The 24076-nt window shown below is 65.5% G+C and overlaps 3 protein-coding genes across 6 annotated transcripts; 1 reads left to right on the top strand and 2 right to left on the bottom strand.

The window, feature by feature from the left end:
* Positions 1 to 93: 93 nt before the first annotated feature.
* Positions 94 to 8092, bottom strand: CDK20 (cyclin dependent kinase 20). Of its 3 annotated transcripts, XM_075018563.1 has the most exons (9): positions 7968 to 8092; positions 7223 to 7309; positions 6937 to 7050; positions 6007 to 6195; positions 4912 to 5033; positions 4754 to 4816; positions 4502 to 4625; positions 1969 to 2124; positions 94 to 526 (listed from the first exon to the last, which is right to left on the bottom strand). In XM_075018563.1, exons 2-9 carry the CDS (start codon positions 7295 to 7297, stop codon positions 365 to 367), a joined length of 1005 nt encoding a protein of 334 aa, XP_074874664.1. In that variant the 5' UTR covers positions 7298 to 7309; positions 7968 to 8092; the 3' UTR covers positions 94 to 364. The 3 variants fall into 3 exon arrangements, with proteins under 3 accessions (XP_074874664.1, XP_074874663.1, XP_074874665.1); XM_075018562.1 differs by lacking the exon at positions 7968 to 8092 and having other exon boundaries at positions 7223 to 7408; XM_075018564.1 differs by lacking the exons at positions 6007 to 6195; positions 7968 to 8092 and having other exon boundaries at positions 7223 to 7408.
* Positions 7976 to 14936, top strand: PORCN (porcupine O-acyltransferase). Its single transcript, XM_075018556.1, is given in 14 exon segments — positions 7976 to 8111; positions 8602 to 8794; positions 10055 to 10098; positions 10250 to 10317; positions 10320 to 10439; positions 11299 to 11429; positions 11578 to 11592; positions 12776 to 12901; positions 12997 to 13097; positions 13234 to 13310; positions 13421 to 13484; positions 14250 to 14335; positions 14425 to 14535; positions 14638 to 14936. Coding segments are annotated over 14 exon segments (1374 nt in total). The 3' UTR covers positions 14740 to 14936.
* A 132-nt stretch (positions 14937 to 15068) lies between these two features.
* SLC35A2 (solute carrier family 35 member A2) lies at positions 15069 to 23736 on the bottom strand. 2 transcript variants are annotated; one of them, XM_075018559.1, is made up of 5 exons: positions 23631 to 23736; positions 21829 to 22011; positions 19939 to 20090; positions 17782 to 18470; positions 15069 to 15327 (listed from the first exon to the last, which is right to left on the bottom strand). In XM_075018559.1, exons 1-5 carry the CDS (start codon positions 23680 to 23682, stop codon positions 15300 to 15302), a joined length of 1104 nt encoding a protein of 367 aa, XP_074874660.1. In that variant the 5' UTR covers positions 23683 to 23736; the 3' UTR covers positions 15069 to 15299. The 2 variants fall into 2 exon arrangements, with proteins under 2 accessions (XP_074874660.1, XP_074874659.1); XM_075018558.1 differs by having other exon boundaries at positions 17786 to 18470.
* Between the last annotated feature and the right edge of the window lie 340 nt (positions 23737 to 24076).

Raw genomic sequence — 24076 nt, 5'->3', positions numbered from 1 at the left:
AGCCCCAAAAACCACATTTCCAAGCCCAAAATTGGGATTTTCCAGCCCAAAACCGGGGGCGCTGACCTCACCTGAGCTTCGGGCTCAAATCCGGCGTTTCCGGACCCAACCCGGGGATTTTTCATCCTCCCGTTGCCGCCAGAGTCGCCTCTACGGCCCCAAAATCGGCGGTTTTGCCTTCGAATTCTGCGTTTCTGGGCTCAAAATGAGAATTTTCACCATTTTCGCCGTTTCCGACGCCGTTTCGGTCCTTGGGGGGGTGTGGGGGGGGGGTGGGGGGTGGGCAGGGAGGGGACCCAGGCATCTGGGTGCCCCCCCCACCCCACTGAAGACCCCCAGGCGTCTGGACCCCACGGCGGGGGGCTCAGCGGGGGTCCCCGGGTGCTGGGGGGGCCAGAGCACCGGGGGGGGGCAGTGCCGGTAATAGGGGGGTGTCCAGGTTGAAGTCGGGGGGCTGCCGGGACCCCCCCTGGGGCGGAGGGGGGGTCAGCTCCAGGGGACCGAAGAAGTAGGGGTGCAGCAGAGCCTGTGAGATAATGGGGGGGGTGTCACGGGGTGCCCCTAATCCCCCCCGCCCAGGACCCCCTCTGTATTCCCACCCCCTCCCAGGACCCCCCCAAAATAACAGGCGAGGGGGGGGGCAGGATGCCTGGGTCCCCATGGGTGCCCCCCCTTGGCACCTGGGGTCCCCCCCCCAGACCCCTGATACCCCACTTGCCCCAGATGCCTGGGTCCCCCTCACCAACACCTGGGTGCCCCCCCCACAATACCTGGGAGCCCCCCCCCACATGCCTGGGTGTCCCCCAACACCTGGGTGCCCCCCCCAGATCCCTGGGTGCCCCCCAAACCCCTGGGTCCCCCCCCAGACCCCCGAGACCCCACTTGCCCCAGATGCCTGGGTCCCCCTCGCCAACACCTGGGTGCCCCCCCAATACCTGGGAGCCCCCCCCGAAGCCTGGGAGCCCCCCAAACCCCTGGGTCCCCCCCCAGACCCCTGAGACTCCACTTGCCCCAGATGCCTGGGTCCCCCCCCAATACCTGGGAGCCCCCCCCCACAAGCCTGGGTGTCCCCCCCAGGTGCCTGGGTGCCCCCCAACACCTGGGTGCCCCCCCCAGATCCCTGGGTGCCCCCCTAGACCCCTGAGACCCCACTTGCCCCAGATGCCTGGGTCCCCCTCGCCAACACCTGGGTGCCCCCCCCCAATACCTGGGAGCCCCCCCCCCACATGCCTGGGTGTCCCCCAACACCTGGGTGCCCCCCCCCAGATGCCTGGGTGCCCCCCAAACCCCTGGGTCCCCCCCCCAGACCCCTGAGATCCCACTTGCCCCAGATGCCTGGGTCCCCCTCACCAACACCTGGGTGCCCCCCCACAATACCTGGGAGCCCCCCCCCCCCACATGCCTGGGTGTCCCCCAACACCTGGGTGCCCCCCCCCAGATGCCTGGGTGCCCCCCAAACCCCTGGGTCCCCCCCCAGACCCCCGAGACCCCACTTGCCCCAGATGCCTGGGTCCCCCTCGCCAACACCTGGGTGTCCCCCCCAACACCTGGGTGCCCCCCCAGGTGCCTGGGTGCCCCCCAACACCTGGGTGCCCCCCCAACACCCGGGTGCCCCCCCAGGTGCCTGGGTGCCCCCCCCAATACCTGGGTGCCCCCCCAGACCCCTGAGACCCCACTTGCCCCAGATGCCTGGGTCCCCCTCGCCAACACCTGGGTGTCCCCCCAAACACCTGGGTGCCCCCCAGGTGCCTGAGTCCCCCACAGGTGCCTGGGTGCCCCCCCCAATACCTGGGTGCCCCCCCCAATACCTGGGTGCCCCCCCAGACCCCTGAGACCCCACCTGCCCCAGATGCCTGGGTCCCCCTCGCCAACACCTGGGTGTCCCCCCAAACACCTGGGAGCCTCCCCAGGTGCCTGGGTGCCCCCCAACACCTCGGTGCCCCCCCGACACCCGGGTGCCCCCCCCACCTGGTGGGCGCGGATACGCTGGCGCGAGGGGTAGCGGAGGAACCGGCGCAGGAGGTCGCGGGCGGCCGGTTCGGCCTCGGGCACCAGTTGCTCCAGAGGGGCCGGATCCTGTCGCCGGAACCGGATCTTGGGGTAATCGGGAAGCTCCGACAGCTCCTGCGGAACCAGGACGTCCCAGTAAGCCCCCAGTAGCTCCCAGTAACACCCGACGCTCCCCAGTCCCATCCCAGTAATACTTGAAGGGGTTCCCAGTATCTCCCAGTAGCCCCCCAATAGCCCTAAACACTCCAGTACCATCCCAGTATGCTTTAATCGTCCACCCGTATTTTCCAGCATCCTCCCAGTATCTCCCAGTAGCCTCCCAGTAACTCCCGACACTTCCCAGTCCCATTCCAGTATACTTTAATGGTTTTTCAGTGTCTCCCAGTAGCCCCCCATTAACGCCAAACGCTCCAGTACTATTCCAGCATGCTTTAGTGCTTCACTCGTATGTTCTTGTTGCCCCCCAGTATCTCCCAGTAGTCCCCCAGTAACCCCCAACGCTCCCCAGTCCCACCCCAGTATACTTTAATGCTTTCCCAGTATCTCCCAATAACCCCAAACACTCCATAGCCCCATCCCAATACCTCCCAGTATATTTTAATGGCTTCCCAGTATCTCCCAGTACCCCACCAGTGTGTCCCAGTGCTTCCCAGTAACCCCCAGTAGCCCACCAGTAACCCCAAACACTCCCTAGTCCCATACCAATATCCCCCAACCCATTTTAATGGTTGCCCAGTACCTCCCAGTACCCCCCAGTATGCCCCAGTGCCCCTCTAACATGTCACACTAACCACCAGCATGTCCCAGCATCGCCCTCTAACTCTTTCCTATTTCCCAGTGCCCTGCACTGCACCCCAGTATGTCCCAGTAACCTCCCAGTATCTCCCAGTGGCGTTCCAACGTGCCAGTGACCCACCAGTACTTCCCAGTGACACCCCCAGTATATCCCAGCGACCCTCAATGCATCCCAGTGGCCTCCCAGTATCCCCCAGTGATCCCCAGTGCGTCGCAGTGCCTCCCCAGTATATCCCAATAAACCTCCCAGTATGTCAGTGACCCCTCAACGTATCTCTATGGACTTCCAGTATATCCCAGTGCCCTCCCAGTATATCCCAATAAACCTCTCAGTATGTCAGTGACCCCTCAACGTATCCCTATGGTCTTCCAGTATATCCCAGTGCCCTCCCAGTATATCCCAATAAACCTCCCAGTATGTCAGTGACCCCTCAACGTATCCCTACGGCCTCCCAATATATCCCAGTGCTCTCCCAGTATATCCCAATAAACCTCCCAGTATGTCAGTGACCCCTCAACATATCCCTATGGTCTTCCAGTATATCCCAGTGCTCTCCCAGTATATCCCAATAAACCTCCCAGTATGTCAGTGACCCCTCAACGTATCCCTATGGTCTTCCAGTATATCCCAGTGCCCTCCCAGTATATCCCAATAAACCTCCCAGTATGTCAGTGACCCCTCAACATATCCCTACGGCCTCCCAATATATCCCAGTGCTCTCCCAGTATATCCCAATAAACCTCCCAGTATGTCAGTGACCCCTCAATGTATCTCTATGGACTTCCAGTATATCCCAGTGCCCTCCCAGTATATCCCAATAAACCTCCCAATATGTCAGTGACCCCTCAACGTATCTCTATGGACTTCCAGTGTATCCCAGTGCCCTCCCAGTATATCCCAATAAACCTCTCAGTATGTCAGTGACCCCTCAACGTATCCCTATGGTCTTCCAGTATATCCCAGTGCCCTCCCAGTATATCCCAATAAACCTCCCAGTATGTCAGTGACCCCTCAACGTATCCCTACGGCCTCCCAATATATCCCAGTGCTCTCCCAGTATATCCCAATAAACCTCCCAGTATGTCAGTGACCCCTCAACGTATCCCTATGGTCTTCCAGTATATCCCAGTGCCCTCCCAGTATATCCCAATAAACCTCCCAGTATGTCAGTGACCCCTCAACGTATCCCTACGGCCTCCCAATATATCCCAGTGCTCTCCCAGTATATCCCAATAAACCTCCCAGTATGTCAGTGACCCCTCAATGTATCTCTATGGACTTCCAGTATATCCCAGTGCCCTCCCAGTATATCCCAATAAACCTCCCAATATGTCAGTGACCCCTCAACGTATCTCTATGGACTTCCAGTGTATCCCAGTGCCCTCCCAGTATATCCCAATAAACCTCCCAGTATGTCAGTGACCCCTCAACGTATCTCTATGGATTTCCAGTATATCCCAGTGCCCTCCCAGTATATCCCAATAGACCTCCCAGTATGTCAGTGACCCCTCAACGTATCCCTACGGCCTCCCAGTATATCCCAGTGCCCTCCCAGTATGTCAGTGACCCCTCAACGTATCCCTATGGTTTTCCAGTATATCCCAGTGCCCTCCCAGTATATCCCGGCGCCTCTTCCAGCGCTCTCAAGACCCTTTTTCCCCCTCCCAGTCCTCCCAGTCCCTCCCAGTAACTCACAGGCCAGGCGCGGGGACTGGGGGTGCCGAGCGCCCGCAGGACGCAGCAGAGCTGCTCGATGTCGTTCTCTCCGGGGAAAAGGGGCGACAGGTTCAACAGCTCCCCAAAAATACACCCCACTGCCCTGCGGGGGGGGGGACGGGACACATGGGGTGAGAAAAGGGGGTCGGGGGGGACGCAGGGGTCCGCGGGGGGGGACAAAAAGGCCTGGGGGGGGACACTGGGGTCCCGGGGAGGGGGGGGACACCTCACCATAAATCGACTCCTTCGTCGTAGTGCCTGGCGCCGTAGAGAAGCTCGGGGGCTCGATACCACCTAAAAAATAAAGAGGGGGTGTTAATGTTTTTGGGGGGGGGCAGGGGGGCACCCAGGACCCTGAGGGAGGGGGCGCGGACCCAGGCGTCCGGTACCTGGTGGCCACTTGGTGGCTGTAGGGACGTCCCCGGGGGGTGGCCAGGACTCGGGCCAGCCCGAAATCTGCCAGCTTCAGCCGTCCCGTCCCGTCCAGCAGCAGGTTGGCCGGCTTCAGGTCCTGCGACCCCCCCCAAAACGCTTGGGTGCCCCCCCAGGATGTCTGGGTCCCCCCCCCAGATGCCTGGGTCCCCTCCCAGTACCCCCCCAGTGCCCATTTGCCCCCCCCATGCTGGTACCAGCTTACTCCAGCACTTGGATATCGGGGTCTCCTGGCTCCCCCCAGACATCTGGGTCGTGTCCCCCCCCCACAAGACCTGCGTTCCCCCTCGTGCGTCCCCCCGAAACGCCCACATCCCCCCAAAATCTTGGGGTCCCCCCCCAACACCTGCACCCCCCCAAAATCTTGGGGTCCCCCCTAAATGCCTGGGTCCCCCCTGAACACCGGAGTTCCCATCTAGATTTTAGAGTCGCCCCCCCCACCTTGGCCCCCCCTCGATCTTGGGGTCCCCCTCCCAAACACCTGAGTCTCCTTCTACATCTTGGGGTCCCCCTAAAAGCCTGCATCCCCCCAAAATATTGGGGTCTCCCCCCAAATGCCTGGGTCCCTCTAAACACCTAAGTTCCCCTCTAGATCTTAGGATCCCCCCCCATCACCCACCCCCCCCTCCAGATCTTGGGGTCCCCCCTAAACACCTGGGTCCCCCTCTACATCTTGGGGTCCCCCCTAGATCTTGGGGTCCCCCCCAAATGCCTGCGTCCCCCTTAAATCTTGGGGTCCCCCCCAAACGCCTGGGTCCCCCCTGAACACCTGAGTCCCCCTCTAACACCTGTGCCCCCCCCTCAATCTTGGGGTCCCCCCCTCAATCTCGGGGACCCCCTCCCAAACACCTGGGTCCCCCCTAGATTTTGGGGTCCCTCCCCAGACACCTGGGTCCCCCCTGAACTCCTGAGTCCCCCTCTAGATCTGGGGTTTGCCCCCCACACACACATCTTAGATTCCCCCCCCCCCACCTGGGTCCCACCCCCTCGATCTCTGGGTCTCCCCCTTCGATTTTGGGGTTCCCCCCACCGATTTTGGGGTTCCCCCTTACCCGATGCAGGATGCGCTGGCGGTGACAGTGCCCCAACCCCCTCAGGGTCATGGCCAGCAAAGCCCGGACACGAGGGGGGGGCAGGGGGGCGGGGGCCGCCCGTAGGAGCCCCCCCAAATCCCCCACCAGGAAATCGAAGGCCAGGACGACGGCGGGACCCTGGGCGAAAGCGGCGCGGAGGCGGACCACCTGGGGGGGGACACCCCAATATCTGAGGGGGGGACCCCGATATCTGGGGGGGGGACCCCTGGTGTCCGGGGAGGGGACCACAACATCATGGGAGGGGGGGACATGAAGGCAAGAGGGGGGGAGCCCAGTATCTAGGGGGGGACCTTGGCATCTGGGGGGGGACCCCGACATCTGGGGGGCACCCCAATATCTGGGGGGCACCCCAATATCTGGGGGGGGTGGACATGATGACAAACCCCGATATCCTGCTGTGGGAGGACCCTGATATGGGTTTTGGGGGGGGCATGGGGGGGTTGGGGGGTGTATGGGGGTTGGGGGGGTACCCCAAGATCTAGAAGGGGGACCCAGGAGTTGGGGGGGGACCCCGATATCCTGCTGTGGGAGGACCCTGACATGGGTTTGGGGGGGTTATGGGGGTTTTGCGGGGGGGTAGAGGGAGTTTGGGTGGGTATAGGGGGTTTGGGGGGGACCCCAAGATCTCGAGTGGGACCCCGGAGTTTGGGGGGACCCCGATATCCTGCTGTGGGAGGACGCTGACATGGGTTTGGGGGGGGTGTGGGGGGTTTGTGGGGGGGACCCCAAGATCTAGAGAGGGACCCAAGCATGCGGGGGGGGTACCCTCATATCCCGCTGTAGGAGAACTCTGTTATGAGGTGGAAGGATATATACCGGGTTTGGGGGGACCCCAAAATTTAAGGGAGGACCCAGGCATCCCGGGGGAGGGGGGGGTCACACACTTACATGGGGGTGGTCCTCGATCTCCCGCAGAGCTTTGATCTCCCGCAGGGTTTGGGGGGGCACCCCCTCTTCGGGGCGGCGCAGGGGGACCTTCTTCAGGGCCACCATTTCCCCTGTCTTGGGGGGGGGACACACACACACAGACACAGATGAGGGTTTTGGGGGGCGATCCAGGCCCACAGACCCCCCCCCAAAAAGGGGGCCGAGGCCTACAGGCCTACAGCCCCCCCCCCCCTCCAAATCCCTCCCCCAGGCCCACAGAACCCCCGACCGGGGGCCCAGCCCCCACCTCCCTGTCCTTGGCTTTGAAGACGACACCGTGGGCGCCTTCCCCGATGCGGCCCAGGACGATGTACTGGTCCATACTGGTGGTACCGGGGAAGGATGAGGCGGAAGGGCGCGGGGCATTGTGGGATGCTGGAGGACCGACCCCCCTCCCCGGCCCACAATGCACCGCGCGGCGCGGCACCACCACTCACCTGGCGGCCCCTGACAACCGGCGCCCCGCCCCTCCGGCTGACTCGCCCCGCCCCTGGCAACCAAGCCACGCCCCCCGGTAACCTCCTCCGTGGCAACCGCGCCCCGCCCCTAGCAACCCAACCCAGCTCCCAGGCGACCAGACCCCGCCCCTGGTAACCAGACCCCGCCCCTGGCAACCAGACCCCGCCCCTGGCAACCAGACCCCGCCCCCGCTCTGCGACCGGCATCCCCCTCTCCCCGGCAACCACATCCCGCCCTTGGCAACGGCGGCCACGTCCTCCGCCGCCATTTTGGCCGCGCCGCCTTCCGATTGGTCAACCGCTCTGCGCGGGGAGGGAGAGCGGGCGCTGATTGGTCGAGGGGAAGGTTCCGCCCCTTTCTCCTCAGCCCGGCGGCGTCGCTTTTCCCCCCTCAGCGCGGGCAGGCGGCGGCGCCGGGTGAGGTGCGGGCCCGGGGAGGGGGGCTACGGGCCCGGGGAGGGGGATATACACCCCCGAGGGGGGTCCCACGCCATCGCCGACCCCCGTTTCCCCCCTCCCCACACACACGCACCCCCTCCAGGATGGCGGCCCTGCCGCCGCGGGAGTTCGCGGCGCAGGTACTGCCCGGTTGTGTGGTACCGACGGCTCGGCAGGGCCTAGCCCAGGTCTGGCCGTTGTTGCTGCTCTGCCTGGGAGCCCGGCTGCTGCACCGGCTGCGTGAGTGGGGCGGTCATCGGCGAGGGAGGGGGATCCGGGAGTCTGGGGGGGGGGGAGGGCATTAGGAGGGGGCCTGGGGGTTTTGGGGAGACCCAGGGGTTTTGGGGGGACCCAGGCGTTGGGGGGGGGACAGCCAGGAGTTTGGGGATCCTCAAGCATCTGGGGGGGGGCCGGGATTTGAAGGGGACCCAAGCATTTGGGGGGGACCCAGGCATGGGGGGGGAGTTTAGGGGTGCCCAGGCATCGGGGTGGGGTGTCCCCAGGGGTCTGGGGGGTGGCTAGGAGTTTAGGGGAACCCAGGCATCCAGGGGAGACCACCTAGGGGTCTGGGGGGGGGGGGAAGGAGTTTGGGGGGACCCAGGCACTGGGGGAGGCGGGGGGTTTCAGCCACCGCACCTCCCCTGTAAGAGCTCCCCATCCCACGGGGCCTTTCCCGGGGGGCCCCCCCAATTCCCTCAGCTGACACCCCCCCCGCTGTCGGCGTGCGCAGCGCTGCCGCAGGGGGGGAAGCACGCAGGGGCGGCGGCGGGGGGCCTGCTGGCCCTGCACCACTTCTTCGGGGCGCAGGCGCTGTGGGTGGCCCTGCTGAGCGGGCTCTGCGCCCTCACCCTCCTGCTGAGCCGGGCCCGGGCCCAGCGAGGGCTCTGCCTCGCCCTGGCTGCCCTCAGCTACCTCCTGATGGGGTATGGGGGGCATATTGGGGGCAGTGGGGGTGCTGGGAGGGGCACTGGGGGCGCTGGGAGTGGAATTGGGGCTGCTGAGGGGGACTAGGATGGGGATTGGAGGGACTGGGAGGGGAGTTGGGGGCGCTGGGATGGGGATTGGGGGCGCTGGGGGGGGATTGGGGGGCGCTGGGGGGACTGGGAGGGGGATTGGGGACACTGAGAGGGGGATTGGGGGCACTGGGGGGGACTGGGAGGGGGATTGAGGGCACTGAGAGGGGAATTGGGAGCACTGGCGGGGACTAGGATGGGGATTTGCGGCACTGGGGGACTGGGAGAGGAGGTGGGGGTGCTGGGACGGGGATTGGGGGTGCTGAGGGGAACTGGGAGGGGGATTGGGGAGATTGGGATTGCTGGGAGGGGAATTGGGGGCACTGGCAGGGACTAGGGTGGGGACTGGGGGCACTGGGAGAGGAGTTAGGGGCGCTGGGAGGGGGATTGGGGGCACTGTGGCGGAGTTGGGGGGGCTGAGAGGGGAATTGGGGGTACTGGGAGAGGATTGGGGCATTGAGAGGGGGATTTGGGGGGATGGGAGGGGAGTGGGGGGCACTAGGAGGGGGAGTGGGGGGAGTGGGGGCACTGGAGGTAACTGGGAGTGGGACTGGGAGCACTAGGGTGGCTGGGAGGGGCGTTGGGGGGGATTTGCGGTGCTGGGAAGGGAGTTGGAGGGGATTGGGCGCACTGGGATGGTAATTGGGGGCACTGGGAGAGGACTTGGGGGCATTAGGGTGGTGATTGGGGTCACTGGGGGTGCTGGGAAGGTGCTAGAGGTAACTGGGAGAGTGCTGGAGGTAACGGGGAGGGGGACTGGGGGCACTGGGGTGGACTGGAAGGGGAGTTGGGGCAATTGGGGGGGCTGGGAGGGTGATCGAGGGCACTGGGGGAGAGCTTGGGATGCTGGGAGGGGACTAGGAGACACTGGGAAGGTTCTGGATGTAACTGGGAGGCACTGGGGGGGACTGGGAGGGGAGCTGGGGGAGATCGAGGGCACCGGGAGGGGACTGAAGGTGACTGGGAGGGAAACCGGGGGCACTGGGAGTAACTGGAAGGATTGAGAGAGCATCAAGGGGGGGAAGGAGTCTGGGGGTGAACTGGGAGCCCTGGTGTGGAACTAGGGGGGGTCACTGGGGAGAGCCGGGAGGGGGGGGGGGGTCATTGGGACGAACCAGGGGGACCACTGGGAGTAACTGGGAGTAACTGGGAGCACCCCCCCCCACGCAGTGAGCTGCACATGGTGGACACCGTCACCTGGCACAAGATGCGAGGTGAGACCCCGCACCCCGGGGGTGTTTCCCCCCCCCCCCCCAAAAAAAAACACTGGGGTCCCCCCTCCCCGGCTGCCTGGGTCCCTCAGGGGGTGGGGGACACCCCCACATTTTGGGGTGCCCCCCTCCCTGATTTGGGGGGACGACTCAGGGGCGCAGATGGTGGTGGCGATGAAGGCGGTGTCGCTGGGCTTCGACCTGGACCGGGGGGCCGGGGGGGGCCGGGGGGGGAACCCTCCCCCGCCCAGGTTTTGGGGTACCTCTGCTCCCCCGGCTCCGTCATCTTCGGGCCCTGGGAACCTTTCGGGGCGTACCTGCGGGCCGTCGAGGGGCCCCCCCTGGTACGGGGGTTTGGGGGGGGCCTTGAGGGGTTTGGGGGGGGCAGAAGGTTTTGGGGGGGGTGTTGAGGAGTTTGGGGGGGCAGGAGGTTTTTGGGGGTTGTTGAGAAGATTGAGGGGGACAGGAGGGTTTTTGAGGGGGGCCTTGAGATTTGGGGGGGGGCTTTGGGGGGGACTGGGAGGAGTTTGGGGGGGTAGGAGGGTTGTGGGGGGATGTTGAGGAGTTTGAGGGGGACAGAGGGTTTTGGGGGGGTGTTGAGGAGTTTGGGGGGGACCTGGAGGGGATAGGGGGGGGCTTGAGATTTGGGGGGGGGCTTTGGGGAACTGGGAGGAGTTTGGGGGGGCAGGAGGGTTTGGGGGGTGTTGAGGAGTTTTGGGGGGGACCTGGAGGGGATGGGGGGGGGGCCTTGAGATTTGGGAGGGGGCTTTGGGAGGAACTGGGAGGGTTTTGGGGGGATGTTGAGGAGTTTGGGGGGGCAGGAGGGTTTTGGGAGGGTGTTGAGAAGATTGGAGGGGGCAGGAGGGTTTGGGGGGGGACCTGGAGGGGGTGGGGGGTCTTGAGATTGGGGGGGGGCTTTGGGGGGGACTGGAAGGAGTTTGGGGGGGTGTTGAGGAGTTTTGGGGGGGCAGGAGGGTTTTGGGGGGACCTGGAGGGGATGAGGGGGGGTACTTAAGATTTGGGGGGGACGGACACAGACAACTGTGAGGGTTTGGTGGGGATCTTGGGGGGGCTACTGGGGGCCATCGAGGATTTTGGGAGGGATCTGGGGGGTGTTGAAGGGTGAGGGGAGTTTAGTGGGGCTGGGGGGGGGGGCGTAGATTTTGGGGGGCCCCCTTGACGCCCCCTCCTGCCCCCCCCCAGAGCGCGGCCTGGGCCCGCAAGGGGCTGCGCAGCCTGGGGCTGGCCCTGCTCTGCCTCCTGGTCTCCACCTGCCTGGCGCCCTTCCTCTTCTCCTGCCTCCTGCCGCTCTACGGCGCCCGCGCCCTGCGCCGGTGAGACCCCCCCCGAATCCCCGGGGGACCCCCCCCAAACCCCAGGGACCCCCCAAACCCCTGGGACCCTCCCAAACCCCTGGGAACCCCCCGAGCCCCAAACCTTCCCCGCTCACTGACCGTCTCTCCTTCTATCTGGGCTGCCCAGGAGCGTGTTTGCTAGGTGAGGGGGGGGCACAGGGGGGATTTTGGGGGATACAGGGGGGTTTTGGGGGGGCACAGGGGGGTTTTGGGGGGATGTGGGGGGTTTTGAGGGGGCATGGGGGGTTTGGGGGGATACAGGGGGGTTTTGTGGGGGGCATAGAGGATTTGGGGGGGATGTGGGGGGTTTTGGGGGGGGCACAGGGGGGTTTTGGGGGGATGTGGGGGGTTTTGGGGGGGCACAAGGGGGTTTTGAGGGGGCATGGGGGGTTTGGGGGGATACAGGGGGTTTTGGGGGGGGCACAGAGGGTTTTGGGGGGATGTGGGGGGGTTTGGGGGGGCACAGGAGGGTTTGGGGGGATACAGGGGGGTTTTGTGGGGGGCACAGAGGGTTTTGGGGGGGCACAAGGGGGTTTTGAGGGGGCATGGGGGGTTTGGGGGGATACAGGGGGGTTTTGTGGGGGGCACAGAGGGTTTTGGGGGGATGTGGGGGGGTTTGGGGGGGCACAGGAGGGTTTGGGGGGATACAGGGGGGTTTTGTGGGGGGTTCAGGGGGGTTTTGAGGGGGGTAAGGGGGGTTTGGGGGGATACAGGGGGGGTTTGGGGGGATGTGGGGGGTTTTGAGGGGCCACAGGGGGGATTTGGTGGGGCTGTGGAGTGTTTTGGGGGGCACAAGGGGGTTTTGTGGCAGGCACAGTGGGGTTTGAGGGGGCATGGAGGTTTTGGGGGGATGTGGGGGGTTTTGGGGTGGCACAGGGAGGGTTTGGTGGGGATGTGGAGTGTTTTGGGGAGGCGCAGGGGGGTTTTGGGGGGGTGCAGGGGGGGTTGGGCAGGTACAGGGGATTTGGGGGGGGGATGTGGGGGTTTTGGGGGGGAATGTGGGGGTTTTGGGGAGGCACAGGGGGGTTTTGGGGGGTGCAGGGGGGTTTGGGCAGGCACAGGGGGTTTGGGGGGAATGTGGGATTTTGGGGGGGTGCAGGGGGGTTTGGGGGGGATGTGGGGGTTTTGGGGGGGCACGGGGGTTTTGGGGGAACACGGGGGTGTGAGGATCTGGAGGGGTGGGGATGTTGGGGGGCTGCGAGGACACCGCGGGGGGGCCAGAAGCGCCTCGCGGGGGGGGGGACACGACACAAGACGTGGGGGTGGGCACCACCCCGTGTCGTGCCTGTGCGCCCCCCCCCAAATCCAACCCCGTCCCCCCCCAGGTGGCTCCGCGCCTACGAGAGCGCCCTCTCCTTCCACTTCAGCAACTTCTTCGTGGCTTTCCTCTCCGAGGCCACCGCCACCCTGGCCGGATCCGGCGCCTCCTTCCACCACGACCACCTCCACTGGTGAGGAACGGGGGGTCTGGGGGGGGCGGGGGGCTTTTTGGGAAGGGGGATTCCCCCCCCCAGACCGCCACCGGTGACGCCGGCGCCCGCCGTAGGGACCTGGCGGTGTCGCGGCCGCTGCGGGTGGAACTGCCGCGTTCCATGGCCGACGTCGTCACCAACTGGAACCTGCCCATGTCCCGCTGGCTCCACACCTGTGAGTGGACTGGGGGAAAAGGGGACCGGGGGAGGGGTCTGCTACTGGTTTTAACTGGGGAGGGGTCTCCTACTGGTTTTAACTGGGGGGGCGCGGTCTCCTACTGGTTTTAACTGGGGGGCACCGGCGTCGACAGACGTCTTTCAGACCGCCCGACGACTCGGGACCTTCGCCGCCGTGCTGGGCACCTACGCGGCCAGCGCTCTCCTCCACGTGAGACCCCCCCCCCAAACCACCCCTGACCCCCCCCCAAAACCCTCCCTGACCCCCCCCAAACCCCCCTGACCCCCCCCCCCATGTCATGTTGTGTGTCCCCCCCCCAGGGTCTCAGCTTCCACTTGGCCGCCGTCCTCCTCTCCCTCGGCCTCATCACCTACGTGGAGCACGGTCAGCGCTGGCCCTTTAAGGCTGGGGGCGGGGCCTGGGGAACGGGGGCGGGGACAAAGGGAATGGGGTGGGGACAGTAGAAGAGGACTGGAAAGTGGGTGGGGCTTAAGGGCTGTGGGGGGTCCGAGTGGGTGGGGCTGAAGGGGGCTGTGGGTGGAGCCTGGAGGGTGTGGGCAGGGCTAAAGGGTGGAGCCTGGAGGGTGTGGGTGGGGCTAAATGGGGCTGTGGGTGGAGCCTGGAAGCTGTGGGTGGGGTTAAATTGGCATGTGGGTGGGGCCTATACTGTGTGGGTGGGGCTAAACAAGGCTGTGGGTGGAGCCTGTAAGGTGTGGGTGGGGCTAAAGGCTGTGGGTGGAGCTGGGGGGCTCTAGGTGGAGCCTACAAGGGGTAGGTGGGGCTAAACAGGGCTTTGGGTGGAGCCTAGAAACTGGGTGGGGCCTATAAAGTGTGGGTGGGGCTAAATGGGGCTGTGGGTGGAGCCTAGAGGGTGTGGGTGGAGCCTATAAAGTGTGGGCAGGGCTAAATGGGGCTGTGGGTGGAGCCTGGAGGGCTTTGAGTGGGGGCTACAAGGTGTGGGCGGGGCTAAACGGGGCCGTGGGCGGAGCCTGTAGAGTGTGGGCAGAACCTACAGGGAGTGGGTGGGGCTAAAGTATGTGGGTGGGGTCTGGAGGGGTGTGGGTGGAGCCTGGCAGGGGTGGGCAGAACTATGAGAATTGTGGGTGGAGATGGGGGCGTGGCCAAGCGCTGACCCCGCCCCCTCCCCAGTGCTCCGGAAGCGCCTGGCCGCCATCTTTGACGCCTGCATCCTCTCCAAGCGCTGCCCCCCCGGCTGCCCCCACCGCCACAAGGACGTGAGCGCGTCAGGGTGGGGTCGGGGCGGGGTCGGGGCGTGTCCCCACCCACCTCTGACCCCACCCCCTCCCCCCCCCGTTTCCTCCAGGCGCTGTGGGTGCGGGGGCTGAACGGGGCGCTGGGCGCCGTCGCCCTTTTCCACCTCTCCTACCTGGGCGCCCTCTTCGACATGGAGGCCGACGACGCCGTCGAGGAGCAGGTGGGCGCCCCCAAAAAAAAAACCCCCAAAATCACCCCCAAAAAACCCCTTCCTTCCCCCCCTCCGCCGCCATTTTGCGTGTCCCTCCCCCTCCTCAACCAGGGTTACGGGATGTCGTACACCATCCGCAAGTGGTCGGAGCTGAACTGGGCGAGCCACTGGGTGACGCTGGGGTGCTGGGTGCTCGCCTGCCTCCTGCGCTGACGTGCCCGTGGCGTGGGGAACTGGGAGGGGAAGCAGAGAGAGCGGCCGCTCTTTCCACCCACCCGCGGCCTTTCTAGGCCGCCGGGAGGCTCCTCTCGATGGTTTAGTTCGGTGGTGCTGTTCCCGCCGGGGGGGGGGAGCGGGCGGAAGTGACGCCGCGCGGCCGCTCTAGGACCAATAAAAACCCGCCTCCCCTCGGTGGTTTCCTGCTCTTCCGGCCAATGGGAAGGGGGGGCGGGGCCGGGCGGCGCGCGCGCAGAGGGCTCCTCCCCCGCTCCCCCCCAACAGTCCTGCGGGGATCGCGCGGTTTGACCGAAATTGTCTTAATTCACCCGAAAAAAACGGCTTCAAACCCGACACTCGCGGGGACGGTGGGGGGGGAGGGAGGAACCCACGGAGCCCCTGTAGGACCGGGCAGGGGGTTGGGAGCCCCGATGGGGGGGGGGGGGGGGCATCTATAGGGCCTGGGGGGGGGCTGCGGCCCCTATAGAGCGCGGTGGGTCCGTATGGGCCCTATAGGGCTCGCGTTGTTGGGGGGGGGGGGGGGGGGTGTGATCCCGTCAGGAGCCCTTGTCCTTGGAGGGAGACCTGCAAGAGAGAGAGACCCCGGGGCTGAGGGCGGCCCTAGGCAGCCTATATGGCCCCGGGGGGGCTCCCTATGGGTCCTATATATGCGCAGGGAGGGCCTATGGATTCTATATGCCTCTATGGATCCTATATGTCTCCAGGGGGGGCTCCCTATGGATCCTATGTGCCATCAGGGGAGGCCCTGTATGTTCTCAGGGGGTCCCTATGCATCCTATATGCCTGTGTGGGGTCCCTGTGGATCCTATATGCCTTTTGGGGTGGCCCTATGTATCCTATATGCCACTATGGATGCTGTATGGCGCTGGGGGGGGGCTCCCTGTGGATCCTATACGCCATCAGGGGGGCCCTATATACCCTTGGGGGGGTCCTGTATACCCTCAGGGGGTGTCCTATGGATTCTCTATGTGTCTATGGATCCTACATGGCGGGGGGGAGGCTCCCTATGGATCCTATGTGGCCTCAGGGGAGGCCCTGTATATTCTCAGGGGGCCCCTATTGTCCAGGGGGGGCCCCTATGGATCCTGTATGGCCCTGGGGGGGCTCCCTGTGAATCCTATATGCCATCGGGGGTCCCTATATACCCTTGGGGGGGCCCTGTGGATTCAATATGCCTTTGTGGATCCAATACACCCACGGAGGGGGGCCCTGTATACCCTCAGGGGGTGTCCTATGGATTCTATATGTGTTTATGGATCCTACATGGTGGGGGGGGAGGCTCCCTATGGATCCTATACAGCCTCAGGGGGGCCTTATGGCTCCTTTGGAGCCTTGGGGGGCTCCTATGGATCCTATATGTGTGCGGGGGGGGGCTCTATAGATCCTATATGCCCCTATGGACGCTGTATGGCCCTGGGGGGGCTCCCTGTGGATCCTATACACTGTCGGGGGAGCCCTATATACCCTCGGGGGGCCCCTGTGGATCCTATACATCCCCAGGGGGGTCCCTATGGCACCCGGGGGAGGGTCTTTACGGCGCCCAGAGGGCCCTCATGGCACCCAGGGGGGGTGTTCCCTATGGACTCCATACGTCTCGGTTCGCGGAGGTTAGTGAGGTTAGTTCCCGCCCCAGCACGCGGCCGTTAACCAAATCTGCCTTTATTAGCCCCGAGTCACAGTTAAAAACGCGCCGTGTCCCCTCCCTCCCCTCCCCCCCTATAAAATCTGTACATTCTGCCCCTCCCCCCCGCCCCGGGAGGGGCCCCTCTGTGCCCCCGGCCCCCCGCTAATGAGGCGGGATGACCCCTAACGAGCCCCGAGGGGTCCCTGTCACCTAACGAACCCCCAATGGATTCCTGTCACCTCATTAACCTTCAGCTCCGGGTCCCCACCACCTAACGAGCCCCATTAGGTCCCCAGCACCTAACGAGCCTTAATGAGTCCCCACCACCACCTAAGGAACCCCAATGGGTCCCTCGTCCCCTAATGAACCCCAAGGGGTCCCGACCACCTAACGAGCCTTAACGAGTCCCCACCACCGCCTAACGAACTCTAACGGGCCCCCATCACCTCACGAACCTAACATCTGGGTCCACGTCACCTAACGAACCCTAATGGGTCTCCCCCCCCCCAATGACCCTGATTAGGTCCCCCACCGCCACCTAACGAACCTTACCGGGTCCCCCACCACCAAATGAACCCTAATGGGTCCCCCACCGCCACCTAACGAGCCCTAATGGGTCCCTCACCCCCTAATGACGTCGATTAGGTCCCCCATGGCCACCTAATGAACCTTAATGGGTCCTCCACTGCTGCCTAACGAGCCCTAAATGGGTCCCCTGCCCCTAATGACCCCCATTAGGTCCCCCACCGCCACCTAACGAACCTTACCGGGTCCCCCACCACCAAATGAACTTTAATGGGTCCCCCACCGCCACCTAACGAACCCTAATGGGTCCCCCACGGCCGCCTAACGAACCCTAATGGGTCCCCCACCCCCTAATGACCCTGATTAGGTCCCTCACCACCAAATGAACCCTAATGGGTCCCCCACTGCCACCTAACGAGCCCTAATGGGTCCCCCACCCGCTAATGATCCCCATTAGGTCCCCCACTGCCACCTAACAAACCCTAATGGGTCCCCCTCCACCTAACGAACCTTACTGGGTCCCCCACCACCAAATGAACCCTAATGGGTCCCCCACTGCCACCTAACGAGCCCTAATGGGTCCCCCACCCGCTAATGACCCCCATTAGGTCCCCCACTGCCACCTAACGAACCCTAATGGGTCCCCCTCCACCTAACGAACCTTACCAGGTCCCCCTCCGCCACCAAAACGAACCTTCGCGGCTCCCTCATCGCCTAACGAACCTCGCCGGACCCCCCCCCCCCACTAACGAACCCCAGCGGGGTCTCCGTCCCCCCCCCCCAACCCCCTCCCCCCAAAACACCGGCGGGGGGGGGGAGAGGGGTGGCGGGGGGGGGGTTTCCCCACCTCCCCTCACGCCCCCACTGACTTGCCGCCGCCGTCCTGCTGCTGCTGCCGTCCCTCGGCGTCGGCGCGGTCGGCGGCGGCGGCGTTGGCGGCGCGAGGGCGGCCGTAGAGGTAGACGGCGGCCAGGACCATGGCGGTGCCGGCCAGGAAAGGGCCGCGGGGTCGGAAGCCGAAAAGATGGACGGAGGCGACGGTGGAAGCCAAAATGGAGAGGGCGGTGGCGAAACCCTTCAAGATGTTGTCGGCGTAGCGGACCACCACGGCTACCAAAAGCCCCCCGGCCGCTTGGTTGACCACCACGGCCCAAACGGCCGGGTTGTAACCGTAAAAAAAGCCCAAGCCGGCTACCGCCGAGCCCTCGGCGGCCACCATGGCGGCCAACCCCACGGCCGTCCCCACGGCGCCCAGCTGGACGTTGCGGACCCAGATGGAACCTCCCGTCGTCTTCAGCAGCCGCTCGAAGTAAACGCCGGCGAAACCCGACGAGAGGCACGAGGCGGCCACCGCCGCCAACCCCACGGCGTAACTTTGGGGGGGTCCTTCGGCGGGGGACGGAGAACCCCCCGGCGCGGCGCGGGCTTGTTCGGCTTGGACCAGGGCTACGCCGGCGAAGAGGAGGGCGAGCGAGAGCCACTGGAGCCGCGAGAGGGACGTCCCCAGCAGCAGCACCGAAAAAAGCGCGGTGGTCAGGATCTTCAGCTGGTACGTCACCTGCGGGGGGGACGCGGGACACGGCGGGGGGGTTGTCACCGTCCGGGGAGGGGGAGAAGGAGGAAAATGGGGATGGGGATGAGGGGAGGGACGTCACGACCAAGGAGAGGGGTGCGGGGGGAGCGCTGTGGGGATGGGGACCCCGCTGTGGGGGGAAGGATGGGGGGACGGGGATGGGGGGACGGGGACATGGGGGGACGGGGACATGGGGAAGGGGACCCCGCTGTGGGGGGAAGGATGGGGGGATGGGGGGACGGGGACATGGGGAAGGGGACCCCACTGTGGGGTGAGGAATAGGGGGATGGGGACCCCACTGTGGGGTGAAGGATGTGGGGACAGGGATGGGGGGACGGGAATAGAGGGATGGGGACCCTGCTGTGGGGTGAGGGATGGGGGGACGGGGACAGGAATAGGGGGACAGGGACCCCCGCTGTGGGGTGAGGGATGGGGACAGGGATGCCACCATGGGGACAGGGATGAGGACACAGGGACGGGGACCCCGCTGTGGGGTGAGGGATGAGGGGACAGGGACAGGGATGTGGGGACAGGGATGGGGACGTGGGGACAGGGACGAGGACGTGGGGACAGGGACCCCACTGTGGGGTGAGGGACGTGAAAATGGGGACAAGGACACGGGGATGGGGACAGGGATGTGGGCACAGGGACGAGGACACAAGGACGGGGACCCCACTGTAAGGTGAGGGACGTGGGGACGGGGACAGGCATGGGGACGCGGGGATGGCAGTGTAGGGACAGGAATAAGGGGACGGGGACCCCACTGTGGGGTGAGAGACGTGAAAATGGGGAACGACGCGGGGATGGGGACAGGGATATGGGGACGTGGGGACAGGGACGAGGACACGGGGACCCCACTGAGGGGCGAGAGATGGGGATGGGGGGACGGGAATAGAGGGATGGGGACCCCACTGTGGGGTGAAGGACATGGGGACAAGGACGTGGGGACGGGGATGCCACCACGGGCACAGGGACGAGGAGAGGGACATCGTGACCAAGGAGATGGCCGCCACCGTGGGGTGAGGGACATGGGGACAGGGACGGAGGGACGGGGACCCCACTGCGGGGTGAGGGATGTGAAAATGGGGATGAGGACACGGGGATGGGGACAGGGATGTGGGGACAGGGATGGGGACGTGGGGACAGGGACGAGGACACGGGGACAGGGACCTCGCTGTGGGGTGAGGGATGTGAAAACGGGGACGAGGACACGGGGATGGGGACAGGGATGTGGGGACAGGGATGGGGACAGGGATTGGGACAGGGGGACCCCGCTGTGGGGTGAGGGACGTGGGGACAGGGATGCCACCACGGGCACAGGGACGAGGAGAGGGACGGGGACGCCCAAGGGTTCGGGGTGGGCATGCGGGATCCCCCCTGTTCTGCGCACCACCGCGTCCCCAAATGTCCCCGAACGTCCCCAAATGTCCCCGAACGTCCCCGAACGTCCCACCTGGAAGGTGGCGGCGGGCAGGTTGGAGATGGCGACGTACTGGAGGTTGTTCTGGAGGGTGTAGATGAGGGAGGGGACGGCCAGGCGCAGCGTGTCCCCGAACTGTCCCACCACCGCCTCGTGCAGCGTCACCGCCGTCTGCCGCACGCTGCCTGGGGCGGGGGGGGGACACGCGGGGGCGGGACGGGGGTCAGGGCCCCTTTGTCCCCAACGGGGGAGGGGGGGGACGGACGGACACAATGGGGGGACGTCCCCTCCTGTGTCCCTCTGTCCTCTCACGTCCCCCCTTGTGTCCCCTCGCGTCCCCCCCGTGTCTCCTGTGTCCCCCCGTGTCCCCCCCGCGTCCCCTTCCATCCTCCCGTGTCTCCTCACGTCCCCCGTGTCCCCCCATGTCCCCCCACGTCTTTTCACCTCCCCCGTGTCCCCCCCCACGTCCCCTCCTGTGTCCCCATCTCCCACCTCACGTCCCCTTGTGTCCCCCCACGTCTTTTCATGTCTCCCTGTGTCCCCCCCATGTCCCATCTCACGTCCCCTGTGTCCACCCTGTGTCCCCCCGTGTCACCCCACGTCCCCTCCTGTGTCCCCTCACGTCTCGTATCCCCCCACATCTTTTCGTGTCCCCCCACATCCCCTCCTGTGTCCCCCCCCATGTCCCACCTCACGTCCCCTTGTGTCCCCCAACGTCTTTTCATGTGTCCCTGTGTCCCCCCACATCTCCTGTGTCCCCCCATGTCTCACCTCACGTCCCTTTGTGTCCCCCCACGTCTTTTCACCTCCCCTCATGTCCCCCCACGTGTCCTGTGTCCCCTTGTGTCCCCCCCATGTCCCATCTCATGTCCCCTGTGTCCACCCCATGTCCCCTGTGTCCCCCCGTGTCCCCCCACGTCCCCTCCTGTGTCCCCCCCATGTCCCGTCTCACGTCCCCTGTGTCCACCCCACATCCCCTGTGTCCCCCCACATCCCCTCCTGTATCCCCCCATGTCCCCCCTCACGTCCCCTTGTATCCCCCAACGTCTTTTCATGTGTCCCCGTGTCCCCCCACATCTCTTGTGTCCCCCCACGTCCCCTCCTGTGCCCCCCCACGTCCCCCCACGTCTTTTCACCTCCCCCCATGTCCCCCCATGTGTCCTGTGTCCCCTTGTGTCCCCCCATGTCCCCTCCTGTGTCCCTCTGTCCTCTCACGTCCCCCCTCGTGTCCCCTCGCGTCCCCCCCTGTGTCTCCTGTGTCCCCCCCATGTCCCCTTCCATCCTCCCATGTCTCCTCACGTCCCCTGTGTCCCCTCACATCACCCCACGTCCTCTCCTGTGTCCCCTCACGCCCCCCCATGTCCCACCTCACGTCCCCTCGTGTCCCCCCACGTCTTTTCACCTCCCCTCCATGTTCCCCCACGTCCTGTGTCCCCCCACGTCCCCTCCTGTGTCCCCATGTCCCACTTCATGTCCCCTGTGTCCACCCCACATCCCCCCATGTCCCCTCCTGTGTCCCCCCACGTCCCCCCACATCTTTTCACGTGTCCCCCCACATCCTGTGTCCCCCCCATGTCCCACCTCATGTCCCCTGTATCCACCCTGTGTCCCCCCATGTCACCCCACATCCTCCCCCATGTCCCCCCGTGTCCCCCCACGTCCCCTCCTGCGTCCCCCCCATGTCCCCTTGTGTCCCCCCACGTCTTTTCACGTGTCCCCCCACATCTCCTGTGTCCCCCCATGTCTCACCTCACGTCCCTTTGTGTCCCCCCACGTCTTTTCACCTCCCCCCATGTCCCCCCACGTGTCCTGTGTCCCCTTGTGTCCCCCCACATCCCCTCCTGTGTCCCCCCCATATCCCATCTCACGTCCCCTGTGTCCACTCCGTGTCCCCCCCCCCCCCCCCAGGTCGCCGTCTCTCACCGCGGTGCTGGAGGAGGAGGAGGAGGAGGCAGGCGCCGCCCTTCATCGCCTCGGCCAGGACGACGGCGGTGGTGGGCAGAAACCGCTCGCCGGGCAGGGTGCGGACGTAGCGGATGCTCAGCACCAGCGAGGCGTTCTGCAGCACCAGCACCCCCAGGCTGGCGTACTTCACCCGCCGCGACACTGCGGGGAGGGGGGCGATCAGTGGGGCTGCCCCACGGCGCGACCCACGGCCGGCCCCGTGCCCAAAACGGCTCCCGGACAGCGGCGTCTGGCCCGGGGGTCCGGCCCATCGTCCCCCTCCTCGGGCCTGTAGCCCCTCCGTCCGCTCTGCAGCCCCCCAACCCTGATCTACAGCCCCCCCGTCCACCCAATAGCCCCCCACCCCTGCCCTATAGCCCTCCAACTCTGCCTACAGCCCCCCAACTCTGACCTACAGCCCCTCCATCCACCCTATAGACCCCCAACTCTGACCTACAGCCCCTCCATCCACCCTATAGACCCCCAACTCTGACCTACAGCCCCTCCATTCACCCTATAGACCCCCAACTCTGACCTATAGCTCCTCCATCCACCCTATAGACCCCCAACTCTGACCTATAGCCCCCCCCAACCCTGCCCTGTAGCCCCTCGGTCCACCCTACAGCCCTCCAACCCTGCCCTACAGCCCCCCTGTCTACCCTATAGCTTCCCAACCCTCACCTATAGGCCTCCAACCCTGCCCTATAGCCCCTCAGTCTGCCCTATGGCCCCCCAACCCTGTCCTATAGGCCTCTAACTCTGCCTACAGCGCCCCAACTCTGACCTATAGACCCTTGGTCTGCCCTACAGCCCCCCAACTCTGACCTACAGACCCCCAACCCTACCCTATAGGCCTCCAACTCTGATGTACAGCTCCTCCGTCCACCCTATAGCCCCCCAACTTTGATCTATAGGCTCTTGGTCTGCCCTGTAGCCCCCCAACCCTGCCCTATAGGCCTCCAACTCTGACCTATAGCTCCTCCATCCACCCTACAGCCCCCCAACCCTGCCCTACAGCCCCTCCATCCACCCTATAGCCCCCCAACTTTGATCTATAGACGCTCAGTCTGACCTACAGTGCCCCACCCCTGCCCTATAGGCCTCCAACTCTGCCTACAGCCCCCCAACTCTGACCTATACACCCTCGGTCTGCCCTATAACCCCCCAACCCTGCCCTATAAATCTCCAACTCTAACCTATAGCTCCTCCATCCACCCTATAGCCCCCCCCCAACTTTGAGCTATAGACCCTCGGTCTGACCTACAGCCCCCCAACCCTGCCCTATAGCCCTCCAACTCTGATGTGCAGCTCCTCTGTCCACCCTATACCCCCCCCCCAACTCTGACCTGTAGCCCCCCCGGTCCACCCTGTAGCCCCCTCCATCTGCCCTACAACCACCCCCAGCCCCCTGACTCTCTCCTGTCAGCCCCATAGCCCCCCCCCCAGACCCCCTTACTCTGCCCCACAACCGCCCCCAGACCCCCTTACTCTGCCCCACAGCCCCCTCGCCCTGCCCTATAGCCCCCCTCAGCCCCCCCACATCCCCTCATCTACCCTATAGACCCCCCCCCGACCCTCTAACCTACCCTACAGACCCCCTCAGCCCCCCAAACCCGCCCTACACCCCCCCCCCAGCCCCTCGGCCTGCCCCATAGCCCCCCTGCTCTCCCCCATAGACCCCCCCAGCCCCCCTAATCCACCTTGTAGCCCCGCCCCGCCCCCCAAGTCGGCCCCCCGGCCCCCCCACACGGCCTCCCCCCGCCCCGGGACCCCCCCCTCACCTGCTGACGGCCCCGAGTGGCCGCCGCCGCCCCCCCCTCCCGTCGCTGCCATGGTGGCACCTGCCCGGCTACGGCGCGGTACTTCCGCATTGTGCGTCACATCCGCTTCCGGCTACGGCGCGGCAGATCCGGGGGGTGGAGCATAGAGAGGGGGCGGGGCCGGCTAGAGAGGAGGAGCTGGGAGGCCTCCGCCACGGCGCATGCGCGGCCGCCACTGACACCACCACGCCCCCCTCCCATCAGCCACCAATCCCCGCCCGTCCCGCCCCCCCTTGGCCAACCCGACCAATCAGCGCCTCTCCTCGCGCCCTTCCCGCCACACTCCCGCCGGCGCCCCGCCCCCTTCCACCCACGGCCCAATCCCCGCTCTCCAACCCCCCCCCCCACCCCCTGTCCAATCCCCGCTCGCCTCGTCGGCCGCGCCCCCCTCCCACCCCCCTTTACCC

The sequence above is a fragment of the Buteo buteo genome, chromosome 30, assembly GCF_964188355.1.
Source record: "Buteo buteo chromosome 30, bButBut1.hap1.1, whole genome shotgun sequence".
Classification (NCBI taxonomy): Eukaryota; Metazoa; Chordata; class Aves; order Accipitriformes; family Accipitridae; genus Buteo; species Buteo buteo.
This window is presented reverse-complemented; position numbering and strand designations above follow the sequence as displayed.